Raw genomic sequence first — 21,916 nt, 5'->3', positions numbered from 1 at the left:
ATGCACTCACTGTAATGTAAGTCGCTTTGGATAAAGGTGTCAGCTGAATGGTGTATATATTATTATAAGACCAACAACAGAGGTTTGTGAGTCTTGTGAGATCAGTGAGACAGCTCGTAGTCCACAGCCCTGCTGACTGATTAGCATGTTCTGACCCTTGACCTTGATCGACAATAGGGACGACTGATGCGTCTCACCACGGGGTCAGGGTCGTGCTCACACGAGGACACGCTGAGAGGACGGCAGTGTTGGCTTCACACACACTGTCATCGGCTGAACGGAAATACTGACAGCAGACAAAAAAAGACCCGGGGTGTGTGTGTGTGTGTGTGTGTGGGCAAGAGAGAGGAACTGAGGACACGGTCCACTCCCCACTCTGCCCTCCTCCTCCTCCTCTAACGACCCCGCCACAGAGCGGGGATGCGTGTCGGCCAGATGGTCGGCGCGCCGGTCGCTGTCCTGTAAATCACCACAAGGAAAACCAAAGGTGATTTTTACCGCCAGGGGGCCGCTCATCGCCTGCTGCAGCTTACAGGGAGGGAGATATGGAGGCGGTGGGCAGTCACTCACATCCAGCTGTCTCCCCCAGTCACTTCAGGACTGTACACTAGGCAGTGTGCCAGGCCGTGTGCCAGGCCGTGTGCCAGGAGGCCAGTACAATCACAGCTGCTTTAGATAATTTCCATACGGTGGCCCAGTTGCTGGGAAGGGCATACATCCTTCACTGGGGTAGTGGTGGTGTCGCCTGGCCTAGTGGATAGTGAGTTGGACCGGCGATCAGAATATCACTAGTTCATTACATTTACATTTTGGGCATTTAGCAGACGCCTTTGTCCAAAGCGACTTACAACAACAAAACTTGAATCAAATAGAGAACTAGTACTCGGATCGAGATAAAAACAAATCCTAACCTGGGAACACCCCCCCACTAGTGTGCCCTTGAGTAAGGCACTTAGCCCTAAGTTTACTGCTACCGTTCTAAAGAGTACAGGCTGAGTTGTCTGTTCTGGTACGCGGGAGAATGTAAAAGAGGCTGCATGGGATGAATGAGCTTGGACTTAAAAGTATACTTCTCCTTGTGTTATTGTAGTAACACCACAGACTTATGATAGCGTTTAACGACTAGGTACCAGGTGAACATGTGAACAGCCCAGACAAACCATTGAACTGTGGTTTCAACACCACAAAAGCCAGCGAAAGAAATTAGTGCATATTATTTCCCCACGCAGCCCACCACAGCAGAACAGGGGCGTCAGTGAGCGATGGGTTTCAACTTGGCTGTGAGGACTGTGAGGACTATTTCACAAATACTTTGCCAAATTGGGCGGGGTTTTCCACTTTTGGGACTATCCTATTGGTTCCATTGTGTGCAGGCTAACGGCTCAATCGATCAGAGATATGAATTTGAAAATGATTTACTACTACTACTACTACTTGAACCAAGGTCTGCTGTGGCTGTGATAGCTAACCAGCGTCTTGGCCGGTGTGCTCAGAGCAGAGCAGGGGGAGGAAGATTAACATTCCTGCTCCAGACCCAGACACATTTGGACACCCGGCCCAGGCTGCGTGTGACTGAGCCCCCGCAGAGGGACTCCTGCTGGGGGGACGTTCATTACCTCAGGCCCCCTAACAGAACAACCACAGGCCCGGGCAAGCAGGCAAAGGTACACACAGGACACCCTGGCATTCTCCTTGGCGTTATTGGCCCAGTTATACAAAGAGAGGTATGCAGACACACACACACACTGTTTCGCCGCGGAATGCATTAAGGATCCTGGGCCAGACACACCGGCCGGCTTCAGGGAATCGGGGAAAACAGCATGACTCCGGAAGGCCAAAGTCAATATGTGTGATGTGTGATGTTTGATGTTTGGTGTGTGTGTGTGTGTGTGTGTGTGTGTGTGTGTGTGTGTGTGTGTGCGTGTGTGTGTGTGTGTGTGCGCGTGCGCATGCGTGCGTGGAACCCGACATAAGTAGACCCAGGAGTGGATACAGCACAAAAGAGAGGATGTTTATTTATGGGCTAGTTATATCTTTGGCTTGGGGCTCCATATCAACAGACATTCAAGGACAGCTTCGCAATTATATCCTGGAGGACGTCGTTTTATCAGAGTGAGTTAACAGCGGCGAAACCTATTACATCAATTCCATGCCACTAAACATGAGCCCACATTATACAGTACCAGTCAAAAGTTTGGACACAATTTGAATGGGAAAGTGTGTCCAAACTTTTGACTGGTACTGTACATTTTAGTCATTCTGTTCCCAGTTCTCCCGCATCCTGACCTCTAGCTTATTGGGGGGTGATGCTAGTTCAAGGCTTCGCTAACTTTGCTGTCGAAAAAACTCAGAGGAAGATTGCTGAAGTCAGGATCGAACACACACCCACCCACACACGCACGCACGCACGCACGCACGCACACATGCACACATGCACACACACCTTCACACATCCTGTCTCTGTGTGAGTCAGAAAGTCTCTGTTTCGCACCTACCTGTCAGGCACTGATACATCTCTCTATAACTCGCTGAGTCACCCACACACCCATACGCAGACCCAAAATAAACACAGGGTGTCACATGGGCCACGTGTCATAGCTACTCTGACTAAAGTCCACAGCCCCACAGCCTCACACGCTGACAGGTCCCTGTCGTGGTGCCGGGGGGGGTTTCATGAAAATTTCAACAACCACTTAAAGAGGTTTCCCCCTTCGTCGTCTACAGAGAGTGTTAGGAAAAGTGAGTGTGTGTGTGTGTGTGTGTGTGTGTGTGTGTGTGTGTGTGTGTGTGTGTGTGTGTGTGTGTGGGGAGGGGGGGAATCCCTGAGTGTATGAGTTATCATTTGGTATTCCGAGGAGAGATTTTGCACTCCAGCACTCGGCATTGATCTTTCTCACAGGCTTTTACGCCGCCCCCGCCCCCGCCCCCCCCCAACCTCGCACCCCCCCACCCTTGCACCCCCACCCCCGCAGCCCCGGTGTGAGGACTAGAGGAGAGCTTGATTTCTGATGGCAGCAGACAACTTCGCTGCACCACCGCACCGTCCAATTACAGACTCAAAAAGTTGGAGAAGAGAGAGAGGTGGAGTGAAAACAAACTCACGTGCGTGCACATGGTCTCTCTCTATCTCTCTCTCTCTCGCTGGCTTGCTTGATTCCTCAGGGTTCATACATTTAACTGTGCTTCGCTAAGTAAAAAAGAAACATCCTCACGTTGACAGACGGACAGACAGACAGACAGACAGACAGACAGACAGACAGATAGACAGACAGACATCAACTCCTTAGACAAATGTAAGTCTGTATAAAAGATATGATCCAAACTCTACAGTCCATTAGAAACGTTTAGATTGTTTTCTGGCAACGGTTTGGAAATCAGGGTTCCTCTTGTTCATTCCTAGGTCGCACTTGGCTGAGGTATTTCTGGGCCAAATCTTGTATAACACACACCTACACACACACACACACACACACACACACACACACACACACACACACACACACACACACACACACACACATAACTAAAGTTATCCTACAGTACAGTGTTTCTCTCCCCTGTTCAAGCTCGTGCGGGGCTCCATGTGAACGTGAGCACAGGTGTCAAGTTGTCATGACAGCCAATGACGGCGTTCATGTTGCTAGTTATCTGGCACCGCATAAGTTAACCGTTTCACAAGAACTGTCTTTACATAACCTGTCTGTTATAAACCTCTTTAACGCAATAGGTCACGTCGCTCGAAGGGACGAGGAGGTTATTTTTAGTGCAGTACAAGTGATAGTGCTGACTGCGTGCGACGGAAAGCGCACGGCTGTGCCTAACATCGCTTTTACGCGACGACTTTCTACTGCACTATCATTAATTAATCAACAGACTTTCTCTACAAAACCGAAATGCGGAAATAGAAAGTAGCATACGGACACTATCCTGCTGCAACTGCTTACAAATATTTGGAGCAGAGGAGACAAGGGACAGGGGAGAGCCTCTGTTGTCGCAGCAAGTTCAGCCCCTGCAGTGAGACCGAGCGCCCTGCGCGCCCCGGAGAGAGAGGCGCACCTGAGGAATTCAGGCTCGTCGATCCGTTCACATAACCGACCAAAGCGCATGAATCAAGCGTTCGCCCTTTCGATTGGCGTGAAGAGGACAGGACACTTGCACGACCGCCTGTGCGCCGAGCAGCGACAGTCACGGTGGAGAGAGCCCCGATCATGCTCGCTCATAACGATCAGATGATACTAACACGTGCTGTCATATCAGGCTGGCTTGGTTCCAAAATTAATACCAGATTACGCCTGGCCCGGGCTGGAGTGACTTGTTAATCAGCAAAGCTGACTTGAGTTTCTTTCCCTGCACCTTTGCGTTCAGTAGCTGTGGGGACTGCCGCGTAAAATGAGGTTGAAAGGCATCTTTTTACTGATTTTTCTTGGAGCGTTCACCGCTTATTACGTTTATCACCCCATTCCGGAGGAGATAGAGGAGAGATGGAAACTTATGCTGACCGACTGCTTCTTCAGAAGTCTCAGTCACCTGGTAAGGATATTGTCAGAAACTCAGAATGGAAATCGTTCCGCATTAGGCTATTGATACAGAACACATGCATAGGCCTACACTGAATTATATTCTTTATGAGATCATGTCGTTGATCAAGAATGACCTTGTTGCATCACAAGACACTCAGATGTGTTACATCCTAAAACACTCCTTATATTAAGGCTATTTGGCATTTTTGGGAATTAACTGTCTCTTTTGTTATTGTTATTTATGTATTTATATATTTTAACTTGAGTTAAATCATCAGGTTTTTGTATTATGTTTAATGTGGTCAAATAGACTAGATGCATTTCTCTTGTTGTGTAAATGCATACGTGCAGGGTGACTGACAGCTACACCAGATTATGTCATGTGGTAATCCGAGTATTGTAGTCCTGCTCACCTGCTCTAATTATAAACCCCATTGAGGAAATCGACGCTTTGTTTATGGATGGAAAAAGACCCCGATTAGACGATATCTATTTATATCCCAAATGTCCCGGTGTTTATGGATTTAATCATGACTATAATTTAACACGATCCTATTCACACCTGAGTTTTTGATACAGTATATTCTGTAGTGGAATACGTTGAATTTATTTGACTGAATGTCTACTTTTTTATTTATTTAATTGTTTGTTGTTTTGCGCAGTAGCTCATCGGAATAGGTGCAGTTGAAAATGTGATCCAGTAAAACATCAATAAAAACTTGATTTCCAGATTATCAGTGTTTTATACATTATTTTTGAAATAACACAATCTGCGCCTACGTTCTTACCTGGTTCGAAACTAATCTATTGTTGTTTGATCATGTGTTGCTATTTCATTTACGATTAGTGTTTTATTTCGTGAAAACGTAATCTATCACAATAGTATCTCTCTCGTAGGTAATAAACTCTAAGGACTTTTTTTTTTCCTTTCAAATAGTAGGCTACAAACAAAAGATGATTCGTTTGTCATTCTTCAGTATAAAACCCCTTTAGGTCAGAACCCTTAACCCTTCTGCATGGAATGAAAAAGGGTTTAGAACCATTATGTTACCATAGTAGAACCCTCTGAACAAAGTTCCACATAGAACCCTGTCAGGTCTGGCAGAGACATGTTTGGTTCTACCCAGAACCAAAGGTTTTGGTGACAAAATGGTGATATGTGCAGTGTCCAGTACCAGTCAAAAGTTTGGACTCACTTCCCCCATTCAATTGAACTAGTACCGTACATGTTTCAACTCTTCAGGGATTTAACAGATACGTACTGTACTATGTAGAGGTGACTGTGGCTAGAGGGCCTGCTACATGTGATGATTGCTGTGTGGTGAGTCAATGATGCTAGGGGCCTTGGGCTACAGTACTGGATCCCCATGACATTAAGTACACATGGGCTTTGTCAGCCTACAGTCATGTAACAATCAGCTGGTTGGTCAACCCCCCCCCTCCCCCCTCCCCCATCCTCACCACCCCCTCCCCTCTCTCTCTCCCCAGGCAGACTTCAGCGAGTTGGCTGGCCTAAAGGACTACATGGGGGTGATGATGTTCATCACGTTTGCTGAGCGGGTGGTGCCTGTGTCAGATGAACGTGTGCACGTCACAGAGGAGCGGTTTGATGGGGTGGAGGTGGTAGTGTACCAGCCCAGGCAGCAGGGCGGCAGTATTGAGCTCAGGAGAGCGGTGATATACCTGCATGGAGGGGGCTGGTGTTTGGGGAGCTCAAGTGAGTACGAGTTACAGTAGTCAGTTATTCATCTTCCAGCCAACCAATCAATCAATCAATCAATTTGTTGATGATCAATGTATCTTTCTATATTCTCATCCATTTGTATATGTTCCTTAATTCCATCTATTCATCCCATAAATCCCATTTAGTCTTTAGACCAGGCCCGGCACCTGAAGCTACAGGGGTGGTGGTGTGGGGGGGCAGGTGGTGGTGTGGGGGGGCAGGGGGCGGTGCTAGCGGTAGCAAGGCCGGCGGTGGCTGTGGGCAGAGATAAATCAATAGACATAGCATACGGACCTGCAGTAAATACAATTATGACATTAAACATTCAAACGCGGCCCGAATTGGGTGTGTACCGCCCATAGCCATCACTGACCTTGCTCCAAGCCCAGGCGATGTGTCCCATGGCAACCAAAATTGTACCCATTACTTGTTAAAGTGGAGATAGAGACGGAAAGGTGTAACTGCGATTAGCTCTATCCTAAAACTGAGAAAGTCAAGGATTGGTCTCTGGTAGGGATACCTCCTCCCTTGAACCGAGTAGCATTCCTGCTCCTTCTCAACGGGACTCTTCTTTCATGTCAGGATTATACGGAGCGGAAGCTAGTGAACAAAGGGCAACTATTTGCATGAGCAAGTATGTGCCATAATGTGAGCATTTTAAACGTAATATTTATTGTATACGTGATGAGAGATAACACATGATGGACGATGCATTTCCAGACTGTTTGATAAAGTCTTTGTTGAATAATTACTGTTTTCACAAAAGGTACGGTGGAAAATTCTGCTGTAGAGTTGTATGGTATTTTTGGCTCAGTTTCTCACTATTTATTATATCGCAAAAGTGTCAAAGTCAGCAAAGTCAGCCAAAGTCAAACATATTTCTTGTAAACACGATGAGGGATAATCCAAAAAGATATGAATGCAAGTTGGACAATGCATTTCCAGACTGTTTAATAAATCTCTAGTGGAACCAAAACATTCTTAAAGACAAAAACATCATGCGGTAGAGTTGGACGGTATTTTTTGTTCAGTTTCTCACTATTTGTTGATGCAAATCGGTAACAAAATACAAATGGAAGTAGCGTACAACTTATCAAATGTTTAAAATGACACCTTCAGCATTTTGCTTAATATAATGGGTGCGTTTGTAAATTCGTCCTGAGAGCGCCGGAGCACCGGAGCGCACGCTGCCTGGGTCAACATCATAAAGGGACCAAGTCATTTTATTGGACAGTGCCATTCCATGAGTGCTGATCAGAATCCAGAACGAATAATCGAACCCAGCCAATGTGTTTCAGATACTGAATGCATTGGTAAATTCAACATGCAGCTCTCCCCGAGAGACACAATGACTCTGCCAGACTCTTGAATGTACCGTTCATATAATCTGGCCAACTAGACCCAGGTCATTCACATCCATACCTGCACATGATAGTAGTTACTAGCTAAGCATGTGCATCCACACATCAATAAAGTTTGAGAATGGCACGCTCAGCTTGATCTTAACTTCTTCAGGGCTAAAACAACTCATACATGAAGGAAAAGCAATAAGATAAAGTAAAGTGTATTATTAAATGAATCCTTATTTAATCTATCCATCCATCTATCCACCCATCTAGCCATTCATCCATTGTAAAGGTCTCTAGGCACAGAGGGAGGTCGACACAGAGGAACGATGTAACAATCACGTCTTTATTGGACTGACACAGCCCAGCTACGCCACCGACGTGCTGGGGAGAGGTTGTGAGAATAAAGTTCAATGGTAATGAAGGCATGCGCCGCTTCAGCGTGTCACGCCTGGCTGGTTCCCCTTTCGGGACTCGCTCTCTGCTCCGCGTTCACTCCACACCCCCTTTCGGGATCTGTTGCCGTTGCTTGGAGCAGTCTCTCTCTCTCTCTCTCTCTCTCTCTCTCTCTCTCTCTCTCTCTCTCTCTCTCCACCTCCCCCCGAACAGCCCTTGGGACCCGCTGGCTCCTCACATCAGCACAGAGCACTGCGCACGCCTCACATTTCCCTGCCGCAGCCCCCGTAGTTTCCCCTAATATCTGTGGAAACCCAGCCCAATCTAATCCCAAAATTAGAGGGTGCGTGAGGCGCAAGCTAACCGCCGCCCGAACACCATGCTTTTCCCCCCCATATCGAATTTCGATGGAGACTACCGGATACCCGTGAATATCCCCATGCACACACCTCACCAAAACCCGCGATGCTTCTAACAATGCCCCGAGTCGAACCAGGCGCTGGTGGATCATGGTCTGTAAGCAACCAGAATCCAACAGCGCCTGGTGCGTCTCGCGCTGTACCCGCACCGGAATGCAAAACGCCTGTCCAGGACACAGGGGAGGGGTCGGACCGGGGCTGTCCCGGCGGAGGTGGTCAGTCTGTCCGCATTGCCAGCATCCCTCCTCTACCGTCCGTGGGGCCGTCTGTGGGGTGGAGGTTGGCCCCCCGTGTGTGTCCCTCCCCCCGACACAGAGGAACGGTGTAACAAACACATCTTTATTGGACTGACACAGCCCAGCCACACCACCGACGTGCTGGGGAGAGGTTGTGAGAATAAAGTTCAATGGTAATGAAGGCGTGCGCCGCTGCAGGGCGTCACGCCTGGCAGTTTCCCCTTTCGGGACTCTCATTACTGACACCTGTCCGTAATCAGCCCGTCATCCATAGGGTAGTGGTGGTCTAGTGGATAGTGAGATGGACTTGTGATCGGAAGGTTGTGAGTTCAAATCCCGCCTGAAACCACACCACTACTAGTGTGCCCTTGAGTAAGGCACTTAACCCTCAGTTACTCCAGGGGGAATGTCCCTGTAATTCTTAATTGTAAATCGCTTTGGATTAAAAGCGTCTGCTAAATGGCAAAATTCTAATTAAATTATCCATCCTCCACCACAGTCTGGCTCCCTCTGCAGGCCAGAACGCACCATGCTCCCCACATCCATCTATCCACCCATCTATCCACCCATCCATCCATCCATCCCTCCATCCATCCATTCTAGCATCCATCCACCCATCTAGTCATCCATCCCTCTATCCACCCATCTATCCATCCATCCATCTAGCCATCCTTCCACCCATCAAGTCATCCATCCATCCCTCCATCCACCCATCTAGCCATCCATCTAGTCATCCATCCATCCCTCCATCCACCCATCTAGCCATCAATCCATCCCTCCATCTATCCACCCATCTAGTCATCCATCCATTCTAGCCATCCATCCATCCCTCCATCTATCCACCCATCCATCCAGTTATCCAACTAAATTGAGACTAAAACTCATATCATATAATAAGAATAAAAATAACATTTAAACTAAATCCATCCCTCCATCCATCCAGTTATCCAACTAAATTGAGAACTGAGCGATTGTATTTCAGTATGATGTACAGTACCAGTCAAAGGTTTGGACACCGTTTCCCAATTGTCACCCTTTGTCCAATTGTCTGGAAATATGTCCGGAATTATTTGCATACACAATATCAGAGAAGTAGAAGTAGAAGCAGAGACATATTTCACATGAATTTCATGATCAGTTATCCTACCAGGAAACAACATGACTGTAACAGTATATCCTTGTTTGTAACCAACGTTCTAACCGCCATGCCCGATTACACACACACACACACACACACACACACACACACACACACACAGGAAATCACACACCACCTGCTTGAGCTGTCGGCATGGTAACCCCCTGGTAAACAAAGGCTACATGACTTGACGTGCGGCAAAAAATGTCACGCTGTCCCTGCAAGCTGCTACTGTACCCTGCAATTACAGTTACAGTCATTACTACGACAACGCCACAGGCAGTGCCTTGTAATTGCTATGACAACACCACAGGCAATGCTATGTAATCGCTATGACAGCACCACAGGCAATGCCATGTAATCACCGTGACGCCCACAGCAAGTTTCGGGAGCCCGGCCAGGAGAGATACTGGAGGCTCAGATTAAGGGTTGCTTCTCTTGCGCTGATCTAAACTAAACAGGAACAAAGGAATTAGTCGGTTGCTATCCATATCGACACCGCCGTCGCCTGTCCTTTGTTCTCAGTTCAGTTCAAAAGAAACTACCTACTGTATGTGTTTTTAGGTGTTTCTGTTTTTTCCCTGACATATGTGCTCCCTCTCTCCCTCTCTCCCTCTCTCTCTCTCTCCGGCTCTCCCTCTCTCCCTCTTTCCCCCTCTCTCTCTCTACCTCTCTCTCTCTCTCTCTCTCTCTCTCTCTCTCCATGCAGGGATGGGTCCGTACGACCTCTTGGCCAGGCAGATGGTCACGGAGCTCAACTCAGTGGTTGTGTCTGTGGAGTGAGTATACAGAATGATTACCCAACATGCAAATGGCACATTGATCTACTACTACTACGACATCACAACATGCAAATGGTACATTCATCAACTTATTATATTACAACATGGAAATGGTCTACAGCGTCGGTTGTCTTGTGCTTGTCTTGTGTTTATTTACCTGTTTTATCAGGTCCGTATCTCCTAGATAGGGAGTATAGGGTGGTCAGGGAAAACCATCAGCCCCACTCACTGCTAGGAATGATTTACATACAGGGCTTTTGTTGAATGGCCTCCGTCATTGCTTTGGTTGAAGAGTTGTTTACAGCCATAAAAACACACGCAGCACCCTGTCTGAGGCCCAGAGAGAGCAGAGGCCAGCCATGTTGTGATATCCCTGCGCGCCTGTCCTTTCCTATCCATCACAGAGGAGATGGTTGTGCAGATATATGGTGCAGTGGTGCCACTCAGACAGACTGACTGGTTTTTATTAGAGTCTCACCAGGCTTTTCCTGTCAAAGCAGGACACTCGGTCGTTCACTCACAGACAGATCCACAGTAGCACCCAGGCTAGCCCTATCGCCATCTGTCTTTCACTCTCACTCTCTGATCCCCTCTCTCTGTTCTCTTTCACCTCCCTCCATTTCTCTCTCTCTCTCTCTCTCTCTCTCTCTCTCTCTCTCTCTCTCTCATGCAACAAGCTGCCATGTTTGGTTATAAATGCTGAAAAGTATGGTGAAAGAGTGGATTGGCTCTCTAACTTTTTTTTATCATAAAATTGGATTCACTCTCGTTAAATTCCAGTGGGTGTGTGGGCATGAACATAATAGTAGCTATGTGTGTGTGTGTGTATGCGTCGATTCTCTGAACCTGCTCTGCCAACAATGTGTCACCACTTCAATGATTGCATTTTGGGTTTCAGTCCTCCGCGGTGCTTGATATTTTGCTGATAAGTACTGAGTCATATCAGTCGTATTATAAAAGTATGGGCCACATGCATGGTTCATCTGGATCTTCATCAGGTAATGAAAGGCTAAGATGGTTTATCAGCTAGTAATTTCTCTGTGATTAGATCAGATTTACATGACATGTTTGGCATTTAGCAGACGCCTTTATCCAAAGCTGTTTGGGGCAAAGATGTTGGTGACGATGATGGTATTATTTAGTGAGGATCCTACCATATATATATGAATTCACTTGTGCACACATTTCTAATTTTTGCTTTATTGGAGAAAAACATTAGAGATTGACAGGAAAGACGGCTGTGGCGGCTGTGATTGCAAGGTCGGAAGATCAGCGGTTCGATCCCCGGCACCCCGAGATGTCCTTGGGCAAGACACTGAACCCCAAATTGCTCCCAATGAGCGGATCGGTACCTTGCATGGTAGCTTTCCGCCATTGGTGTGTGAATGTGTGTGTGAATGGGTTATGAAAGGCCTTTGTAAAGCGCTTATAAGGCGCTATATAAGTCAGTCTATTTAGCATTAGGATGGGTGAGAGAGAGGAGGGATGACATGCAGGATATGTCGATGGCCAGTATCGGGGACCCTGCGATTACATTGTGACTGATTCGATTTGTTCTTCTTATGATGTCTAATGTATAGATGACTCACTCACTTAGTCACTTTGGATAAAGGTGTCCGCTTAATGTCTCAAATGTAAATGTAAGTGACTCGCAACAAATACATTTGTCTAAGTAAGTGAATCATCTATCCATAGATCTACCCCAGACACAGATCACATACAGTCGAGAGGTTTGTATTGTTGTAAAGAAACATGTTGGCCCTCCAAGTTATGTGTTTTAAGCTATAATAACACAATGGTAGTTCTGAACATCGAGAGAGTCTCATCTCGTTCCTTCCTGTTTTCAAGTCACAGCAGGTTCATTAAAGAGAAACTTTTTAGCACATCTTGAGTTTAGATACAGTGAGTATATAATTTCAATAGAATGACCAACCAACATGTCCTTACCTGAGTTTGACTCAGGACCGAAACACTTTGTTGCAACAGTTTATCTGAAAGCGCCGACTTGTGTAAATAATACACATGTGACATCCATTCAGCCAGAAGGCTTAGACAAATACTTATCTTTGCCCTACCTGGTTGTCTCACATTAAACACAGCTAGTTCTTGTTCTATTCTCTGAGTCTACCAGAGACTACTTATCCTCGGTCTGCAGTTGCCCCAGTATTCAGGTCCTGGCATAGTACAGCACAGCCCAATTCTCAAACAGCTGAGGTTGGTACATCATTATAAATAATATATACGCCATTTAGCTGACACATTTATCCAGAGCGACTGACATTGCAGTGAGTGCATTCATTTTTCAGTGTATACTATGTGTCCCAGCGGGAATCGAACCCACAACCTAAGCATTGAGGTTAGTGGGAACCTAAACCTGACTCGTTAGTTGAACCCAGAATCAGATTTTCAGCCATAAAGTTGACAAAATTGTAGCCAGTGGAGTATTCGAATCAGGCTTCAGTGATCACTGCCCCACTGCCTGTATCAGAAGCACTCGCTTAGAAAAGAACAAATCTCATGTGGTCTTGAGAAAAAATCTCAAACACTTTAATAAACAATCTTTTTTTGGCAGATAATACTCTTAATCAGTTCTACTTCTTAGTTCAATGATGCTCAACTGGCACTGGACTTCTTCACTGAAATATTCAACTCAGTTGTTAACACTAGAACAGCCATGGAGGGGTGTGAGTAAAGAAAAGTGTTGTATCTTTGCACTCGATCAAATTTCATAACCCTCCTTTCATGACTTTTCCTAGATATGTGCGTTCTTCCATCCCGTATCTTTACATTTTCAAAATCACATCAGGATAAGCTGATGCTGGTGCTTTTTTAGGAAGCAGGCTAATTTACAAGCGGCCAACTAGTGGTCGTTGTGTGTAAATGGCAGCTCTTATAGTAGAGGCGGCTCTTATAGTAGGTAAAAAAGGCATGGCTGTTCTAGTGTTAACGTACACGCTCCACTCAAAAAGATTAGAATCAAAGATAGAGTAACCCCCTGGTTTACCCCAGAGTTGTCCTGCCAGTTTAACTTGAGCATCTCAGCCATCTGGTGATCCTACACACTGGCTCTCTTTCAGGCAGGCTAGAAATAAATGCACAGCAGCTGTAAGAAAACCTAAATCTACTTACTATCTGAATCTAATTACCACCTCATCCTCTAATCCAGATAAGTTTTGGAAAGCAGTGAACGCCATTAATGGCAAATCTTGTGCTTCACTTCCTTCCTATATTAACTCATATATGTAATCTCTGCCTTGCTGCTGGTAGTTTTCCTAGGGCCTGGATGACTGCCCATGTGACTCCCTTACATAAAGGAGGCATCACTGACGATTTAAATAATTATCGTCCAATCTCCAAGCTTTCATATCTGGCAAAGATTTTAGAAACCTTAGCGAACACTCAACTTAAGTCATACCTTTCGAACTATTCAATTCTTAGTCCTCTTCAAACTGGTTTTAGAGCTAAGCGTAGTACAATCACTGCTGTCACTCTGATTACAAATGACATTGTGGGCCCTATTATGCACTTCATCAATAAGACGAGGCGGTAGATCTAAACTTAAGACGTGGAGGCGTGGTCAAGGCCACTTTGCTATTATGCGTGCTGTAGTGGGCGCCTAAAACCCGGCGCTAAGCAAAGAAATTAGTCATGCAGTAACGTGCAGTGAGGTCATTGGCTGGGTAGGCAGTGAGCTATTTAAAAAAAATCATGCGATTAACGCATAATTACCTCCCTGTTAAGCACCTATTGTATTGTTAGTTTGCTATTCTTCTCTATGCTATTGCTATTGCTATATTGCTATACTGTATTTTTAGTTTGCTATTCTTCATTTTGCCTTAAAAAAGCAGTACACTCCTACATTAAATGCAATTATTGTAAGTCGCTGTGAATAAAAGCGTCGGCTAAATGACTGTAATGTAATGTAGGCTAATATACTATACCATAAAGTCAATCACATAGCCCATATATACTATACTATCAAATAGCTGGTCAAAAATGTCATGTATTGTTATCTCATAACTACACATAGCGTAGCGCAACAGCCTGTATGGCATTGCCTACATTCACCTGCATCTCAACAGGATTTACAGCAGCACGCAAAACAGCTCAATGACAATATAAATTCACCTGCATCAACAACACAGGACACAGGATCCACACAGCCAGTCCTTTTTTTGTACCATTCCGTTTGAAATGTTCGTACAATCTTCTGTCCCTTCCAGTGGCGTAGCGGACGGGCCCGCAAGCGACGCACCGCGGGGGGGCCCCAGCCACTAGGGGGCCCCCTAACATTGCATCCTTTTTTTTTTTTTTTTTTTATAATTTAAAAATATATTGTGGTGGGTTAACATAATTCACCCCCGGAACTTATAGTTGGGAGTATTGTTCCGTACGGAGGGTTAAGTGGGTGGTACTGAGTTTTAGTTCCTGTTTTTAAGTGTGTGGTAACAACTGGTTCATGTCTGTCAATAAACGTCTAGCTGTGACATTTGATACGCCGCCTCCGACTCCCGTCTCCCGGCACTACAATATAAAACAAAGAAAATAAGTGGCCCTTCATTGTGTCAACCTTAATTTTAATATATAGGCCTATATTTAAAAATATATACATAGTTAGCCGTATCCAATAGTCCTCCCTGACTTTGATGTCACACGTAGGCAGCGAGACACAAGGAAAATGAGCAAGCGAAAATACAATACAAAGTACAATATGCATTCTTTAGGTGGTGGTAGATTCTCTATTCGGACATTATAGCCGCTATATGTGGGACTGTCGGTCCGATATTGTAAACAAATCAAATTTAAAAATTATGTTTACGGAAGTACATGTCTCAAGTATTATCTCGGCGGTTAGTCGAGTGAAAGAAAAACAACATACAGATGATAATTCACACAATATAATACCACGAAAGCGTACGGCACTAAACAATAACATTTATTTGGGCAGCATCATACTCAAACTCAGGCAGAAGGGCAGGGTCCGGCCAGGTTCACAGTCACAGGCTGTCAGTGCATCATACAGGTACATACATGTAATTCAGCATGGTTAGGCTATATATAGCTGTTTCTTTTTCTATTCTACTATTCTATTCTACTTCTGCTGTCTGCGTCTCCCTGGGTATTGCTAGACCAGATGGCAAACAGTAAAGAAATGCCACAATATACCAGGACTTAAGAAACGAGATGTCCAACAAAGGATTTGACTAACCCTGGCCAATTTTACGCAACAAGTAGACTCTGATGCAGCGGAGACAGGGTTGCCAGATGGGCTGGTTTTTGGTGGATTTAGACGTTTTTAGATTGGTTAGGTTGGAAATTCTCAATCCCATCTGGCAACCCTTAGCGGAGAGTCTACAGATATGTTTACAGATATCACACTGCTGTGCACACCACACTTTGTTAAAAGAAATAAAGCTTGTACTATTCTACTTATAATACATTCTACTGATGTAGTCTACCATTTGGTTTTAGTTATAGGCTATTGCTCTCACTTGTTTGTACCTTTTGCTAAGTCAAGCATTTAGAATGTAGAGTGCATATTGCGAAATTTCGCAACGTCAATAACGCATCAGCCTCTAAAAAACGCACGTTTTTTTTTTCTTTTTTTCTCCGTTGCGAAAGGGCCCCCGCCGCCACCTTGCGGGGGGGCCCCGGGATTTTGCGCTACGCCACTGGTCCCTTCCTTTGGGTTAATTGAGATAGGTCAGGTGTTGCCGTCCCATTTTCAATCACATTTCGTTTTTTGCTCAAAACTGAAGGTTGAAAATCTTTTTAGCTGTTGGATATCCATGATGCCGAGATCGCAAGTTAGCTGGGGAAATGTAGACTAGAACCGTGGCGCAAACAGCAGAGGAATTCCGCTACGGCAAGCCAAACAAGCCAAACGCAAACTGTCAATCATGCTGTCAGAAGCAGCGTGGCACGGTGCCTCAACGTCCATCAATGAAGACAATGTGAGAACAGACTACGCATGCGCAAACCTACGAAACCGTTGGTCTATCACTTCGCATAGCACAGAAGCACAAGCACAGTCTGCCTCTCGCACACACACAGGTGCCTCTCGCCAGCAATCAGCAATCAGCTAGCCTTGGGAGCAAACTCTCCTGGTGCCAGGGCATGCATTATATTTTTAAAACAACACATTTTACATCATTAATTTTTATTTTAACAACATTTTAACACATTAAAGTTAAGAATAATTAGTAAAATAAATAAAAAAAATATATTTTTTTTAGATAAAAAAATTATAAAAAACTATTTTAAAAAGACTGATATTCTTTTTCTTTCTTAAATGCCTGGGTGAGGCACTGCCTACCCTGCCTCACCTGACTGCACGCCACTGTAGTCATGGGTGTGTTTTGGGCGTCTTCTCAATCAACCCAATCAGCGTGCCAGGTGCCATTCCCGTTAAGAACCGGCTGCGTTGAGTCATTAGCGCTATGCTATTATGGAAGTCCTAAGAAGGAGGTCAGCGCGCTTCTCTGCAGAAGAAAGTAACAAGCTCGTGCATGAGGGCGGCCTTGACGTAATGCACGAGCCATTTAATTTATGTTAATCATTTGTTAATAAACATTTATCTCGAGCTTACTCGTTTTCTGTGCAAGGGAACCTTATACTCAAATTCGTTAAAGGAAAGAACAGGTCAGCTGGTTTAAGTTCAACTGCAGACAGGGAGACGGAAGGGAGACAGTCACCTGGCAACATGGAACAACCTTGTGTGATATAGTATTCAGAATAAACACAGCAATCATTATTTTCTGAATAAACACGGCAATATCTCCGCTTGTGAGTTGAGAAGTATTACAGAGGGGTCGCTGGAAGACTGCAGGAATGACAGATGTTGATGTCATTATATTACGCACGGCATGCTCGTACTGTATGTGCACAGTATGCGGAGGCAACATACTGTACAGCGCTGGCATCTCCCTTCTGAAATAAAGCATTTATACTGTAACCGTAATTGACGTCTTGCCGTGGAGCCACGTGCGTGTTCATGTGTGCCCACATGCATGCGCAAACCGCGGAGGCGCGCTCGTGTTTCAAAACGTGCATGAAGTCTAAACTTAAGAACTTTTCAAACCACTTCTTAGCCATAGGAGCAAAGTCAGATCGCATAATAGCAGGGGCGCCTAGTGCACTTCATTAACATATGAACACTCCCACAATGAGCAATATATGCACGGGAGTTTTACGTCTTATGTGTGGGCGCCTATCGACACCTGCATAATAGCAGTAGCGCGTATGAAGCGCATAATAAGGGTGGCGGTAGGTCTTAACCTGGCGGTGCGTCTTAATTAACACTTAAGACGGCAAGTTAAGAAGTGCATAATAGGGCCCTGTATCTGCTTTAGACAAGAAGAAGCATTGTGCTTGGCTTTTTGTCGATCTATCTAAAGCTTTCGATACAGAGTAGACCATTACTTACTCCTACAAACACTTTCTAATATTGGTATGGACAATAAGGCTTGCATATTCTTTCAGGACATCGATGTGAGAGGCGTCAATGTGTGAAAGCTGGAGACTTTCAAATCAGATTTTTTGCCCATCTCGAAAGGTGTGCCGCAGGGTTCTATATTGGGTCCAATCCTCTTCACTCTGTACATACATGATATTGCCTCCACGCTACAAAACTGCCAAGTTCATCTTTATGCTGATGATACGATTATCAACTAATTATCTACTAGCAGATTCTGTACAACTGGCTACTGAACGACTGCAACTTGTGTTCAATGCTCTTCAAGAAGCACTATTCAACCTGGTTCTGAACACTAGTAAAACTAAATTGATGTTATTTACGAATACCAAAAATACTGATCATGATAGTCTATGTATAACCATATTAAATGGCTCTGGCATTGAGAGAGTCTCAGAGTACAAGTATCTTGGTATCTGGATTGATACCATAAACTTCATCATACACTTCAATTTAAGTATCATATTGATACCCTTGTCAGCAAGCTGTGTCAGAAGGTTGGCTTTTTGTACAGAAACAAATAATGTTTTCCTTTGTCGTACAGAAAAATAAATGTGGAAGCAACTTTCCTGTCTGTCTTGGACTATAGTGATGTGATCTGTAGACATGCTGCGTCTTCAATGCTAAAACCACTCACTCTGCCCTTAGATTTGTCACGGGTGCCAATATAACATGGTTGGTTGGTCATCCTTGGAAATGAGGCGAAATAGGCATTGGTATCTGTTTATTTACAAGTCGCTGCTTGGGAATTGGCCACCGTACATTTCTTCACTGTTAAGTCCGAATATTGGCGCTTGCCTCACCCGATCAAATAACTAGCTTACACTAAAGGTCCCCTGTATGTGTACAGAACATGAAAAGACTGCCACACTCCTGGAACCTGCTACAAAGCACTTTTAAAATAGACTCTCTCCCATCTATGGGTCAATTCAAGGCAATGACTATGGACCATTGCAAATCTATTTGCACCTGCTTCGATTGATCCATTGTTTTGTTTTTTACTGTTGCACTATGTATGTTTATGTATTTATTGTGTTGCAATGTTTCTTTGTATTTATTGTGTTGCAATGTTTTTATTTATCCTGTACACTCGGCCCCACCGAAAATGAAGGTGTCCCTCAGTGGTCCCCAAGTTGAAATAACGGCTTGAAATTAAATTAAATGAAATTGTTAGCGTCATGCTCTACTAACTGAGCCACAGAAAACCACCATCTAGTGATCCAACATCTATAACAGCAATTCAAAGTACAACAAGAGGGGAATAAAAAAATAAATGTAATGAAAATAGTTATAAAAAAGAAATAAGATAAAACATTTAGAAAAATGATAGATAATGATAACGATAGATGGATAAATGCTAGTGTTCAGTCATAACTGTTGCAGAACATTTTTAGGTTTTTAGCCTAGTTTTAAATTTAGAGTCTGGGCCTGTTTGAGGTCTTCAGGGAGTTTGTTCCAGGGGCATGCGGCAGTGACTGAAAGCTGTTTCACCAGGTTTTGTTTTCACTCTTGGAATGTTTAGCAGGTTGGTCTCAGCTGACCGAAAGGACATTTGTGTGTGTGTGTGTGTGTGTGTGTGTGTGTGTGTGTGTGTGTGTGTGTGTGTGTGTGTGTGTGGTGTATGCGTGCATGCGACAATTCTCTGACCCCTCTGCCAACAATGTGTCACCACTTCAATGATTGCATTTTGGGCTTCAGTCCTCCACTGTGCTTGATATTTTGCTGATTCATATGAGTGATATTATTAATGTATGGGCCTCATGCATGTTTCATCACCAAGCCAGGTAATGAAAAAGAAAAGCAATGTTGGTTAGTTTCAGCTAGGCCTGTAACAGTTATGAAATAATTGTCTAATGGCAATTTCTTGACTGTGCTCCAACACGCTAGCTAGCTAGCTGGTGAAGAACACCACGTTAGCTAGATAGCTGCTCTGAATGTTAAGCACATCACAACATCCTGATAGAACATAAACATGCTAAAATCACATAACTACACATAACTAGATGACACACAGTCTCTTCTTTTATTGATGAGAATACTTCATAGGTTGCTGTGTTGTTACATTATCTGGGTCACATAACAGTGATTATTATTATTTCCGAGACAATTAATTATACAGAAAATGTTGGCATTGTTACAGGCCTAGTCTCAACTCACTTGAAGGACATGCAGGAGGTGAGGATTGGCCTTATCAGTTCACCTCCATGGGAGCGTATCTGACCTGAAACCAGTGTTGCCAGATTAGGTGGTTTTCCTTCCAATTGGACCACTTTTGGGCTGGTTTTTAGACTGTGTTTGGATTGGAAATTGTCAATCCCATCTGTCAACACTGCCTGAAACCCTGTTATCTCGGCCGCCCTTCCCTCCCTCCCTCCCTCCCTCCCTCCCTCCCTCCCTGCCAGGTACCGCCTGGCGCCGGAGCACCACTTCCCCGTACCATATGAGGACGTGTACCAGGTGGTGAAGCACTTCCTCCAGGTGGGGGTCCTGGCCCGGTACTCTGTGGACCCGGGCCGCATCGCCGTTGCCGGGGACAGCGCCGGGGGGAACCTGGCGGCGGCCGTGTCTCAGCAGGTACCGGAGAGAAACACCCTCGTCACTCCTGGTGCTTATCAATGATCCTGATTCTTTTTTTGCTATCCAGGAATGGCTGATTTCCCCCTATACGACTCAAAATCAGACATATAGATCTGATCCTGGAGAGCAAAAAAGAATCGGGATCATTCTGATCCAGATAAACTGTTTTGTACAACTGGGCTGTGAAAGATGCTTTAGTTTGCTTATACCTCCAGCATATACCTCTCATATCACTTTTTTGTTTCAAGGACTTTATGGGAAGTTGTGTTCGACTATAGTTCTGCTTGGTGTATTGATGTACAGTAATTTGATGCTGTATTGGGTTATCCTAATGGAATCATTCTCTCTCTCTCTCTCTCTCCCTCCCTCTCTCCCTCTCCCTCTCTCTCCCACTGCCCTTCTACCTCTCCCTCTCCCTCCCTCCCCAGCTTCACCAGGACCCAGAGCAGGTGGTGGAGCTGAAAGCCCAGGCCTTGCTCTACCCGGTCCTCCAGGCTCTGGACCTCAACACCCCGTCCTACCAACAGAACCAGAACATGCCCATCCTGCCCCGCACGCTCATGGTGCGCTTCTGGAGCGAGTACTTCACCAGCGACAAGGCCCTCTTCAGGGCCATGATGGCCAACACCCACAATAGCCCAGAGTCCGCCGCCCTGCTCAAGTTCGTCAACTGGAGTGCCTTCCTACCCGAGTCGTACCGCAGGAAGTACAACTACAGCGCTCCGGCCATGGTGTTGTCTGCGGAGGAGGAGGGTCCGTGGTCGGACGGGCCGTCCCGCTTCATCGTGGACCCGCGGGCCTCGCCCCTGCTGGTGCCGGACGCGGCGTTGCGAGCCCTGCCGAAGGCCTACGTCCTGACGTGCGAGTACGACGTGCTGCGGGACGACGGGGTGATGTATGCCGAGCGGCTGCGTCGCGCCGGTGTGGAGGTGACGCACGAACACTACGCCAGCGGTTTCCACGGCGCGCTCATGTTCACTGTCTGGCCGACCGACTTCCAGATCGGACGCTTGATGACCAACAACTTCGTCAGATGGCTCGAAGAAAACTTATAAGGAGGAGAAGAAAAGAAAAAGAAAGAAAGGAAAATCAAATAAAAATGACCGTCGACTTTCAATGTCCATTCCTGTGTTCCCCCCGGCAACGCAGTCAGTTGTTGTTTTAGGTCCTATCGTTGTTCTCTCGACCATTCGGTTGTTGTCGTTTGGTTGGTTTTACTCCGCCTCTTTTGTTTATCTGTCTTTCAGTGCCAGTGCTTTTCATTTTATGTTTTATAAATTAAAAAAAAGGGGCACACACTGTACT

At 45.4% G+C, this 21,916-nt stretch overlaps 1 protein-coding gene across 1 annotated transcript; it reads left to right on the top strand.

Moving 5' to 3' along the window:
* Nucleotides 1-4,389: 4,389 nt before the first annotated feature.
* Nucleotides 4,390-21,666, top strand: aadac (arylacetamide deacetylase; the record flags this gene model as incomplete). The annotated part of the gene is made up of 5 exons (XM_080533048.1): nucleotides 4,390-4,530; nucleotides 6,009-6,237; nucleotides 10,488-10,557; nucleotides 20,437-20,608; nucleotides 21,040-21,666. 5 exons carry the CDS (start codon nucleotides 4,390-4,392, stop codon nucleotides 21,664-21,666), a joined length of 1,239 nt encoding a protein of 412 aa, XP_080389174.1.
* Nucleotides 21,667-21,916: the final 250 nt, after the last annotated feature.

The sequence above is a fragment of the Nansenia antarctica genome (genome assembly GCF_963989245.1).
Source record: "Nansenia antarctica genome assembly, chromosome: 5".
In the NCBI taxonomy this organism is placed as follows: domain Eukaryota; kingdom Metazoa; phylum Chordata; class Actinopteri; order Argentiniformes; family Microstomatidae; genus Nansenia; species Nansenia antarctica.
Note: the sequence above shows the minus strand (reverse complement) of the source record. Positions and strands in the feature narration are given on the sequence as shown.